This window comes from Micromys minutus (assembly GCF_963924665.1).
Source record: "Micromys minutus genome assembly, chromosome: 6".
NCBI classification, from domain to species: Eukaryota; Metazoa; Chordata; class Mammalia; order Rodentia; family Muridae; genus Micromys; species Micromys minutus.
This window is the reverse complement of record NC_137975.1, coordinates 41765010-41777954: the sequence shown is the minus strand read 5'-3', so window position 1 is coordinate 41777954 and position 12945 is coordinate 41765010. Positions and strand designations below refer to the sequence as shown.

Genomic DNA, 12945 nt, shown 5'->3' with positions numbered 1-12945 from the left:
GTAATTCCTTAAGTTATGAAAGCTATTGATTATCTGCTTTTTGGTCTTCCAATATAGTCTTGAGGAGAAGTGCCAAAATTAATATACTTATCAACACAAATGGATTATTTAACAGGAACATGAAATCTCTGTTTTATGCAAAGCAACTAACCTTATCCACAGAATACAAAATGAGATAACTAGATAAGGCATGAAAGAAATGTCAATTCAGTTACTAAACTGGTTTCCTGTCTCACAAAATTAGGCATTTTGGTTGATTGACAAACAGCATTAAAACCAAGACCTATGCATTTGTTTCCTGGTTAGTTAAGAATATACATCAATTTATTATTACACATATAGGAATACAGCTGCGGCTTCTTTTTGTTCCTTTTCTGAACTGTCGAATGACACTATTACAGAACACAGTTCTTCCAATAAAACCAAAAACAAGCTAAGTGTTCAATAACAAATAATACCAAACCAAACTCTGGCAACACCTTTATAGTATTCAGAAATAGTCACAATCCGTTCCCGTATCAGAGAGAAACCCACATCACAGCGAACCAAAAAGCACTAATATCACAGGTCCTCCCACTTCCCACCTGCCAGTTTGCAAATGTTTCCTGAAGTACAAAGAATCTCAGACTAGTCTTTAAAAAGCCAAAACATATTAATATAGTACCAAGTTCAAGTACCCTTTAAATGAGCAAAATAAGACAATATTGGGGTTTTTTTTTCACTCTTAACCACAAACAACAGCCACACAAGCAAAACGCCCAAATGAAAACACATCTCACAGCCTTCAAAGACATATATGACCACCCTCAATAAAACCAGCACACAACTAAGTGTAAGTATACAGTTTTCTAGACAAGTACAAGATGTGTCTACATTCTTGGTTTGAGAACCCTTAAACAATAACAACACACACACACACACACACACACACACATTGTCAAATAAACGTTAGCTCTGGCAAACACAATGCAAGCAACATGCTAATTAAAGTGTTCACAGGACAATGACAAATAAGGCTTTAGGACCACAGCATCTATTATTATGTAACTACAATAACCATTAAGCAATCACCAGGTTGTAGGTAGGTTTTCCAAAAGGCATCATTATGGTTTACCGTGATCAGAGGACTGTGGTGTGAGACTTAATCACGATTTACCAGCAAGCAGGTGTTTACTGATATCAAAAAGTATAAAACTAATTCTAGCTGTAAACCTGAGGCTCTGTCCAATAAACCATAACAAAACACAAGAAGCCCCCTCCACACAAACTTTCTATCCCCAAATGAAATAAACTGTGACACGTTTTTTGCATGCTTTCTAGACCAAAATCTAATTGACCAAATGTCCAAATTCATTTGTGTAGGACTAGCCATGTCCCAAAGACCACGAAGAGAAAATTTACAACAGAGGGAAAGAAACAGTGAGCTCATGAGGGCTCACTGGAGATGCTGCTATTGCTGTCACTGTCATCTCAATAAAGACACATTTCAATAAAGAACAAGAATGTTCAGCACCTTTAACAAGCAAATTACAGGAACTATACAAAACAAGGTAAACACTACAGAACCGTCATAGTGGTAAATTCCACATACACCAGCTCAAATACAAGGAGAATAAAAGAAACCAGAGTAAATGATGTCATGAGTGAATAGATTTTCTACAAATTCTGTACGGATGGCTCAAAATAAAAAATTTTTTACAAGCCCTATGTAAAATTCTTGCCAGCCAGCCATTCTCTGAACTTCCGTGCGAGCCACCTGCGCCCAGAGCAGCTCACAGAGCTGTGCAGCAGTATAAGGGCCAACTGAGCATAAATAAAAGAACAGAAAAGCCAGAAGATTTACAGAAGGTTGGAATTTCAACACCACGGGCGTCTTCCAAGACTGAGCCTAAACTGTCCATGGGAAGCCTTCGATTCCCACCCAAAGCTGCTATCCGAAGCAAGTAGGAACCAGGGTCCCCTCCCATCACAGTCGCAAACACTGGATTCCAGGTGCAGCAAAGGGTACCAGCTGCCCTGCCACTGAGGATGTAACACACACAAGAGTTACATAAAGCCATCCCCCAAGCAGAATGGTGTTCAAAACACTGGAGGAAAGATGGATGCTGAGCATTACTGTTCTCAGGCTTCTCGGTCAGACATGGAAGAATGCCCCCGCTCAGAAGGGTAACCAGGATTCTGGCAAGTTAAGACAGAGACTTGTTCCTGCTTTTTAGTCGCTAAAGTCCATAGAAACAAAAGTAGGCCAGGCTTCACCTCCCTCCTGGTCAACTGGGGCGCTGCCACCAGGCAGCTGACAGACTCAGTGCAGACGACCCTGTACTCTTAGGACGCTTGGGCAGAAGCCACCGCCCAGCTAGCTGGCTTACCTCACAGGCAGAGGCGGCCCCACAGGCCTTGAGTTTGTCACCATCTCCCTCAGGCAGACCAGTCCAATGTGTGGCCATCATTTCATTTCAAATTGTGAAGGGACAAATCCTTTGGCGTCCACATTGGAGAGGTGCCACGACACAGCAAACGAAAGCAATTCCACAGCAGGTTCGCAGGGTAAGGAGTGGTCAAAAAGCGTCCGAGATAAAGACTTGCGGGAAGCCCCTTCAAATGCCCGCTTCGACAGACTTAGCCCTGTTCATTTCTCCAGACTTGAAGTTCAGGGGCGACAGGTTTCCTTGGCAGGTAGGGTGGAAGTCAAATCCAGAGAGAAGAGGCCCACTTCCAGGCGGTGTTAACTCCGGGGTCAGAGAAAAATCAGCTTTCAGAGATCCTTCCTGGAACAGGGAGAAGTTAATGAAGGACGTGAACTTTCCCCGGGCGCCGATCTTTAGCCTTGCCACAAGCCCAGACCAAGTTCCCCTCTCCCACAATCCGAAGAATTAGTCCACAAAGGTGAACCCTGCAAAGAAAACAATCCTCTCATGCAACAATTTTTTTTAAAAGGAAAACGCCTGAACGTCTGGAAGAGAAAGAGAGAACGAGACCTCAGAGCTGCCCCGGTAGCTGTGTCAAACACGCCCGGCTGCTAGGAAGCCTTCAAGAAAAAGAAATCCCGGTTCAAGTGCTGCATTTCCTGGGCAACGCCGAGGCAGGGTGCGCATTCTGCAGCTCCGGGATACCTACTCTCAAGCGAAGTTTTCTCCGCACCGGGCGAGACTCGCATACGCCCTCCAACTCCCTAACAAACAAACAAAAAGCCAGCTCGGACTGGGGCGGGCGTGGGCTCGGCGGCGTCTGCGGTGACCGCCGCCCGGGCCGCGGGTGACTCCGGCCGCCCGTGGCAGCTTGCCCTGCGCCCCGGCCCGCGCACCCGAGGAGGCGGCTGTTTTCCTTGGCCCGCGGCGGGGATGGGTGGGGAGGCGTGCGGCCGCGGGTGGGACGCGGCGCCGCTCCCGCTCCGGCTCCCGGGCATGCTTCGGGAAGAGCCGCGGCCCCGGCAACTCTCGGCTCGCGGCGGCGATCCCCCACCCCGACCCCGGCTCGCCCTCCCCGGTGGCCACCTGAATCAGAGGAGAGAGCGCAGCGCCAACCACCCACCTACCACTATTTCCTCCGCCCCTTCCTGAGGCGGGTCGCCGGCGCGGGCTCCCGGGAAGCGCGGCCCGGGCGCGTGCGGGCAGCGAGGGCTCCGTTCGGCGGCTCGGCCCGCGGCGGGGCGCGCTAGGCCGCGGCTCGGTTAATATTCATGAGGCGCCGCCCCTCCTCCGAGGCCCGCCGGACCCCGGCGCCCGCCGCTCGCCTTTGTGCCCCGGCCTCCCTCGCTGTGCACACGCGGGCGCGGCCTCCGCGGGCCCGCGCCTCAGCCCCGGGCGGTGAGACCAGCGGCCACGCAACGGAGAACGCGGGCTAGGGGTCGGCTCCCAGGCAGCGCGGCGACCTGCCCCGGCCGGCCCCGGGCTCTGGGCGCCGCGGGAGGGCGTGGGGCGGGGCGGCGGCCGCCTGACTCTCCCCTCGCCTGGCCGGGCCGGCCGGGGCCCCACGCGCCCGCGATCGCCGAGCGCGAGACTGGCCGGGCCGGCGGGCGCGCGAGCTTGCCTCCCGGGGGCGGACTGCTCGCGCCTTCCTCCTGGATCCACCTCCTCCCACCCCACACCTCCTTCCCCTCCCCTCCCGGGGGACGCTCGGGGGCGAGTTTTCGGTCTGCAGTCACCCGGCCCCAGGAGCCAAGCTAGAGAAGGGAGATGGTCCAGGACAGGGGTGGTGCTCGGCAGCCCCCATCCCCCGCAACCTAGGCACCCTCTCGCCCTCTGGTCCCCGCACCCCAACGCCGGGCACACAACTCCGGCCGCTTCCCGAGCGCCTCTCCGGGAACAGACACAGCCCTGCAGCTGTCTGCGGGGACAAGTCTTGGGGGACTGCGGCCCCTTTTTAGCTGCGGGTGGGGCGAGAAGCTAAGGAATATGGGGCTTCCAGATAAGGGAGTGTCCCCGCCCGCGGCACTGCAAGGTAGCTTCCTGCGGTAAGCAGGGACCGGGTGGTGGCGGCTACGTGTCATTCAGATTCTTTTTTTTTTTTTTTTTTCTTTTGGTTTTTTTTTTTTTTAACCTGCTGGGTGGCTGAGCGATGAGGCGCGGCTAGCGGAACCGAGCGGCGGTGACTGTACTTTCCCCACGCTCCAGTCACCGTGGCTCCGCAGCCAGCCCCGCAGCCTCCGCTCCACACCCCACTCCCCGCCTGGGCTCGGACCCGAACGGCTGGCTCCGCCCTGTTGCGCCTCATAACATCTCCCGCTGCAAATTGCCCAATCCGGTGACGCTGCGAGAGTATGAGAGCCAATCATGGCCTACCGGCTCAATCCTTCTGCCCCGCCCCTCAGCCGCCCCTTCCCACCCCCACCCCAACTCGGGAGGTGGCTCACCAGCTCCCATCCCTAGAGGAGCCACTAGCTGTGGCTGTAGCGCTTGGCACCTCTTCACCCCCGTCCTCTCCCCGTTTTTTGCACATCCCTCCTCCTGATCCCTGTCCTGCCGATGCTGTTGAGGGTCATTTCGATCCTCACTTCGGCAGGGGACTGACAGTTTTTGTGTCTGATCAACTGTCACCACCATCCGGAGAGAACAGAACAAAAACAAGACGCTGTAGGACGAGTTACCTTTTTCATCTTTTCTACAATTACCTTCTAAAGACTCCTCCCCCTTTCCACACCCATAGCCTTGGGTCCTGTTTCTGGTGGAGTATTTCAAAAGAGCACTCTCTGGAGCTGGTAAAGAAGAATGCGAATCTTATAGTTCCTTACAGTGAAAGAGGCCAGACAGAATTTACCACCAAATCCTTACATTTAGAGAAGAGAAATTAACTATATAGTTTTTCAGTAGCCATGAAATATGTAAGGTGGGACTGCCCCTAACCAAATTAACCAATAGCCAAGGATGATAAATAATAAATAAATGAAAATAGAACCTACTACTCTGTGATTTACTGAGTAGCAGCATGCTGTTCTATAGCAGATGTAGTTATAACCTGTCGTTGGGTAAAGCAACAAAAACTGAATAGAAACATTCAAGTGGTTTATTGCTAGCGAGCTTAGAGAGTAAGAGGAGACAGGCAAAGGTTCACATCCACCGCTTACATATGCAAATGCGCAAGCTTGGCATAACTGAGTGCCTACCAGAGGAGGGTATCTGCAAGGTTTTGCCTTTCAGAGCTTTGGTCTTTACAAATGTTGGTTTGAGGAAAAGGTTTCCTCTGACACTAGAGAATAAAATGTTGGCCTTGAAAGGAAATAAAAGTCATTACTGAATTAGGGGTAAATAACAAAATCTACAAATGAAACATTTCAGTCAAAGGAAGTACCATGTGAGAACCAAGATTCTACCCAGGCCTGGAGAGATAGATGGGTCAGCAGTTAAAAGAGTTCCTCAGCAGTTAAAAGAGACCCACAGCAGCCGGCTCACAGCCACCTGTGACTCCAGCTCCGGAAACACCCAACAGCTCTGGTTTCTGAGGGCACTTGTACTCACTACACATAAACACATACACAAAATTAAGTCTTTTTAAAATGCTATAATCTATCGTCCTTATTCTCCATGTAATGGGGCAAATGTTTACTTGTGTGTAAATACAAGAGCTAATTAGCAACAATGGCAGCCAACATCTCTTTAGCTCTGTCTCCTGGTGGGTACTACTCTGAGTTTTATGTATATCTTAATGAGATTGCAATGTAGAGGCAGGAGTTGAGCCCAGAGAGTCTGGTTCCAGAATCTATTCTTTTATATACAGCTATCTCAAATATTCCTTTTAATAATAATAACCATATTAGCTAACATTTAACTTACTATGTACCTATATAGTCTTGTAGTCTATAAGTAAGAATTTAATCCTATTCCTAGAACAGGTATAATCACAGTGTCCCAAAATCATGGCAATGCTTCTCATAACTATGAGTTACATCATGTATGTATTATGTGCTTTCACTCTGTGAATGGAGAAGACTATACGACTAGGATTTGCAAAATACACTTCTAGCCTGCCCAATAGAATCTATGAATGTAACAGTACATTTCATATTTTGTTGGGTTGTGAAAATCAGGTGAAATCACCACTATAAAGGGACTCTGAAAACAAAAACATTACGTTAGTTACTAAGATATTAAAGTCAAATTGTTATATGTTAACTATTAAACTATTAGGTTGCTAATGAAGCAAGAATTTGTCTTGTTTCCTCAACAGAACTTTACTCTTTCACTGACAGGAACACATTAGCAGTGAAAAGTTAGGTCTATTCCTGTCTGCAGGTATGAGCAATAGTAATCTCTGAGTGAGTGATTCATCTCCCATTTAGATTCCTTCTCTGTAGACCAACGGGCACAGGCACTCGGGTCATCAGGGTCAACTGACAGCCAGCCACTCACTGGCCCACAGACTACTAGGGTAAGGGGTATAATGCAAGCCCTCAGATTCTCAGCTGCCCATCCTGGTGTTTAACTCATTAACACCTCCACCAGAGGGAGGGCAAGCAAAAGGAAAATGAGCCAAGCCTCAATCATGTGGCTACTCTGAAAAGGTCTCCTGAGAGAGTTGGTGAAACAATGTTTAGGGGTCATGATACCTGAGTAAACTCTGGACTAAACTATGGGCTTCATGGACTTCCTGATTGATACCAGGACCAATGATAACCAACAGTAACTCTAGCTCTGTTTACTTAAAAGGCTAATCTTTTCCTCCCCAGAGCATGTCTAATGTGTGATTTCCTATCATCTAACTTGAAATAAATACATCACTAGATGAGCAACTACAAATCCAACTCATAAACCATAATTCTTGCAGTGGGAGCAAGACATTTTGAAAAATGGCAACTAGAATATCCTTAGAATATAATTTTTGGCTTTGAGGATGGCATAATGATACTGTTTGGCAAACCATTATCAGGGAAAAAAATGTCACAGCCAGAAATAGAACCACAATGGCAGGGCCTGGTCTGGTCTGAGGTCATTCTGTGACAATCTATGGCTGATTTCTACTCTGAATATAGAAGCTGGCAAGTCTCAGAGGCACAAGTGTTTGCCAGAGAATTCCACAAGTGAAATTTGTAATTCAGTATGAAGCATTTGCAAAATTATGTGTCTGAGACATTTGACACCAAATGCCAGCAGAGGAGCAACTTTTTTAAAAATAGAAAAACACTGTGTGCTTTATTTCTTATTCATATCATTTCAAAAAGGATATGATACCTCCTATTATTTTTGGGGGGGAACCACTTTCATGTTAAATTAAACAGCTACAGAAAACTCGCTCAAACAGCATTTAACTATAGTCATCAAGAGGGGGTGGTTCTCCGAGGCAAGAAAATTTTAGAACCCTTCATCAAAACCCTTTCAAACAAATATTGTAAATTATTTACTAATTTAGCATTCTGCAGTTAGTAATTACATTACTTCTTATCTATTTTAAGGTAATCTAGCTTTTAGCATTAATTTTTTAACGTGAAGATAACAGTCATTAGTTGCTTATATATAGTAACCAGCAAAGTATTACTAATTTTTAATAATTTTCTTGCTCTTGTCTTATCTTCCCCCAATTCTATAATAGGACAGTAGTATTTATTTTGAAGCTTTAACCCAGACTCTCATAATATGTGCCACATCTTTGGCCTACACAAATCGGTGCTTAATTAATCAACAAATAAATAATCAAGGTGGTGTTATAATTTTTATTATTTGGGGTTCTAAGGTCCGAACACATGGCCTCATACACACTAGGCAAGTGTTCTACCCCGAGTCTCCATCACTATTACTGATAGATGGCTATGTCTTAAATTCCTAGCTAAATACTAACTGTCCAGATAGCAGTGCATATGGCTGGAGAATAGCAATTCAAAGCTGTAGCCATAACAAATAGCAGACATGTGCCTCAAGCGCCACATATGCTGGGCTTTAGCTCTTTGCCTGACTTCATCTCTAATGACTGATCATTGGGCTCAGGACCCTATCCAGGAAACTACTATCACTTGCATTTGAGTAATAATAAATGTGGGTGGTACAAAAATTTCAGCTCACAGTTTTATTCAGAATCATATATTCAACCATTTCTTCTGGATTCAGATGATTTTTCAGCAGTCAAATTCGTGTTATTCAAAAGTAGTGTGACATGAATCAGCATCACCAAGAGTTTATTTCTTCATTTTAAGAATAATAAGACTAAATACATTTATGCCCAACTTTCATTTTGCTTTGGGAATCGTGACTTTCATTTAGAAATGTTCTATTTTTAATGAGACCAGTTTTTAAAATGTTTCCACCCACTCACCTAATCTGAGCTGGAACATGCTGTGCAAATGATTCAGTCTGGATGGAAATCCACATTACAGTGAGAGAAGTGAAGTGCTTTATCATATTGAAAGAGAGGGCTACATCCAGCTATTCTAACTAGAAGGTTGCCATATGGTGGGCCTATTTAGAGTAACCCAATTATAATTAAAAATAAAAATAAATTTAAAAAATAATAAAAATGTCTTAGCTTTTCCTTTCATTATCATTGGTCAGACACAGGAGAGTCACCCCAAGACTGCTTTATTTCCTCTGTCTGTGAAACTCCGGTTGTCTTTTCATATTGCTTCACCTTGTAGATTGGACCCCTATATTCCTAAAACTGCCACATGCCCTACTAATCCAAAAGTCAACTAACTAAAGATACTTCCTTCAGATAGGAAAACATGACAGGATAATTCTGTGGGTTTAAGAAGAATAAATTGAGGCTTGCATAACTTTTCCTCTAAAAGATTATTTTAGTTATATACAAGTATATATAGATATATAATTGGTTTTATTTTCTTTGCACAAAATTTAATTGTATGTACATATATGATTATATATCCCAGTAAAACCAATGTATAATTTGAATGTGTGTATGTATGTATGTATGTATGTATGATATATATATATGTGTATATATATATATTTGAAGCAAGGTCTATTATGTATATTACCTATCTCTAACTGTCCTGGAACTTACTCTGTAGAACAGACTGGCCCTGAACTCACAGGGATCTTCCTCTGCTTCCCACATACTAGTATAAAAAGTATGTGTCAATATACCTGGCTCACTTTTATTTTAACTTCTAAAAGATTCACAGCGCACACACACAAACATTCAACTATGCAGAACTGACTTCATGTCATACTTTACAAATCCATTTTCTGGTCTTCCAAAAGTTCTTTATTGGTTGAATCCAGCACAAATCCTGAGATGATCAAAGATATTTCATCCACTCTAAGGTCTGTTTATATACAAGTGGGAAAAGTAGTGTGTGTGTAGTCCTTGTGAAAAGGAAGTAGAGAGGTAGAAATGCTGGCCTGTAATCTCAGTGCTAAGGGAGACTAAAATAGTCTAAGACTAAATCAGATGAAGAAAGGTTCAAGGACAACCTGGAGAGCTCCTTAGTATTCTAGGCCTACCTGGGCTACATTTTTTTTTTAAACTGATGAAAACATTTTATCCTGCCTGAGGATCTATCATCATCAACAGGAATGGACTGGACAAAAAGGCTTGTGATCACTCTCGTCAAAAAAAAAAAAAAAAAATAGTCATTGTTGTCTTTCTCTCTGAGACAAATATTAGGGCTACACTGTCCAAAATGTTCAAGACTATACCGAATGTCGTCTTTGTGTTGATTCAGAACCCATTTTGGTGGTGGCAAAACAAGTGACAGTGGGACTGATGGAGCGTGCAAAGGAAACGAAGCCCAGCCAGCCTTGCAGTGTATGGAATGCAAGAGAGGACGCAAGCTGTCAGCATCAGCAAACAGCAGGAACACAAAGTGTGCAGTGGCTCTGTCTCCAGCGACAGGGCAGATTCTGTCAGAAGACAAAAACTATAGAATACTCAAAAATGGACTGTATTCTTCTAAGGAGAGAGGAAAGAATATATTGCTTCTGGATGAAGGTTAAACGAAGAAAAATAAACAACTATTTTAAACCCAAGTGGAAATGACATGTTAAAAGTGAGTGAAGAAAGCATAGAAGGCACTAAGGGAGCTGGTACTGAGAGGGAAGAGCTGTGCATCACACAAGTGAACACTGAGTAAGTGCTTAGAAGAGGAGGAGACAGCCAGCAGAATGCAGGACAGTTGGGAAGTGGCTCTGGTGCTTGAGAAGGCTGTTCTGGTTGTTGTTGGATTTCCACATGAAAAGTCATGGTGATCTGTCCCTTCAAAAAAAAAAAAATTGGGGAAAATTTTAAAACTTGGGTAAAAAAAAAAAAATTTACCTGGGGAAAGACAACACATATATTCACCACAGATAGGGAACCACCATAGACCAGAGAATGGATACTGCCAAAGTCCAACTTAGTGAACCAGTGAGTTGTATTGGAATTACTAAAAGGGATATGGGTGAGGGGTTACTTACAGCAGCAGAAATGACTCAAAGACAGATTGCATCACTAAGACCCATCCCAGAATGGGTGACAGCTCACAAAAGCCGGGAACTTGGAGCACACTGAATGGCCTGCAAGCAGCTCAACAGGTTGGTGAGTATCCCTTCCTGGTGACTCATTTGGTAAACCTCTTCCAGGTAGCAGGTCTGGTTCTAGTCTTCTTAGCAGTTTAGCTTATCTGAACGTCACCTTTCCCTACAGTCTTCGAAGAGGGACTCTCAGCTTTTATTACATACTCTGGCAGGGATGGGTCTAGTAAATCTGGTTAGTTTTAGGAACTTCCTAAAGCTATTTTGAGTTGTTTATGGTTCTGTTAAAGTACTTCCCTGCAGGATGGAATGTGGCAATCTCAGAGGAAACTGTTATATAACAGGAGTGGGGAAAGGAAGTAAACTAAATGTAAGGAATAGATTATTTAAAATCTAATTTGGAGAAATAAAGATATCTGACAAAGCATTTGCACTAACAAAACTTAAAAAAAAAACATTTTGGAGGCAAAAAAGGGTTCAGAGTTGAGTGGCCAGCGTTTCTGTACTCGTCTTCCACAATAATAGTGTTTTATTGTAACAACAAGTTAGGTTTTTTTCCCAGCCTTCTTCCTAATTATGGCCTTATGACTACATGAAACATTGGCAGGAATGATTGTGGGTCACTTTGAACATGAAATTCAGACAGTGTGGCTTACTTAGGAGCACCTTACACATGAGGACTGGTAGAGACAGTCACATACCTATGGCCATCACTGTACCAGGATTACGAAACACAGATCTAGAGAGGGGATCGCTGTGGGAAGGGTAGTAATAATAATATCACAATACTATACTAGGACAGAACGAAAACAAGGGAGGTGGAGAGATGGGAGAGATAGGGAAAGGTTTCTGATACAAGCATCCTCATAGCCTGCAAGGAACTGACGAAGTGCCTTTCAGTTTTTAAATCTTAATGGCGAAATATATATGCATAAAGTGAGAAGGAAAAGCTCAGACCCACAAGATAGTGAGACTCACAGAAGAATTTACAATGAGGTGTAGAAAGACAGATAGTTCTAGTTCGCAAAAAAGAAAATACCTTTGACCCTAAGCCTAAAGAAAGGCTCTCTACAGCAAGGTAATCAGGATAATGTAAGTTAAAATGATGAGGCCCTCAGAAACCCTTAGCACCTAGATAACCTGGTACAGGAAGTGCCGATTTCACAGCAGGTGGGCAATACAAAGTTGCAATTCAAAATAACACAGGTACCTCAGTCCTCCCCAACCCCATCCCACCCCTATTCAAACTGGCTGCAAAGATGACTCCTCCTTAATATCTAGTGCTCTCCGACATGAAACACTCCAACCTGCTTTCCTCACATAGGTGGCAATTCTGTCTATCCGTCCCACAGTCAGCTCGGATCTGAACACTGTTTATACCCAGTATTCGCCACTTCCACAGCTGTCAACCCAGCCCAAGTCACCTGTTACCTGGATTAAAATGACAACAACAACAGCCTTTAAACGTGTTCTGCCCTTACCTTCTGGAATCCACCCTCAGCACAGGAGCCAGGGAAAGCCTTTGAGAACCTACATCAGAGCATCACACTTCTTTGCTTAAAAATCCTCAATGGCGGTTCTCTCTTTCTGCAGGGACAATGGGGACATCATTCTTCGAGTCCTCAAAGCAGTTGCCAAAAGATACCAAGATGAAGGGGAGCCCAAAGCATCAGAGAAAATTCGTAACAGGAAGTAACTTGATTAAAACCTGATTCTTTAAAAGCAGTGAACACCAGCCCATTGAGATGCCCGCCAGCTGTGATGCATGGCCAGTGACACAAGACTTCAGAAATGAGAACTACATGTGGTAAACATCCAGAAAAGGCAGAGACAAGAAGACGCACAGTACTCGTACTGGGGTGTTTGGGATGGGATCTGCATGGCCCTGGCTGTCCCTCTAAGCACTGTCTAGTGAGCAGGACAGCATCTGGTGTGGCCTGTAGATTTTTGAAGGCTGTATGTTAATGGATTGTTTTGCCGATCCATGTATGTCGGTGTTCTATTCTGTGAAGCTTATGGGTGAGCTGATGACAGGACCGTATGGACTGAG

The 12945-nt window shown here is 44.8% G+C and overlaps 1 protein-coding gene across 6 annotated transcripts in view; it reads right to left on the bottom strand.

The window, feature by feature from the left end:
• ARHGAP21 (Rho GTPase activating protein 21) overlaps nt 1-3899 on the bottom strand; it is a 121671-nt gene extending 117772 nt beyond the window's left edge. For 5 of the 6 annotated variants that reach the window (XM_080918023.1, XM_080918025.1, XM_080918027.1 and 2 more), the window contains exons 1-2: nt 3536-3899; nt 2370-2768 (exon numbers count right to left, since the gene is read on the bottom strand). In XM_080918023.1, coding sequence (XP_080774149.1) covers nt 2370-2450 — 81 coding nt within the window. In that variant the 5' untranslated portion in view covers nt 2451-2768; nt 3536-3899. Of the gene's footprint in view, nt 1-2369; nt 2996-3535 lie in introns of those variants that run through there. The other variant, XM_080918024.1, reaches the window with a different exon arrangement.
• Between the last annotated feature and the right edge of the window lie 9046 nt (nt 3900-12945).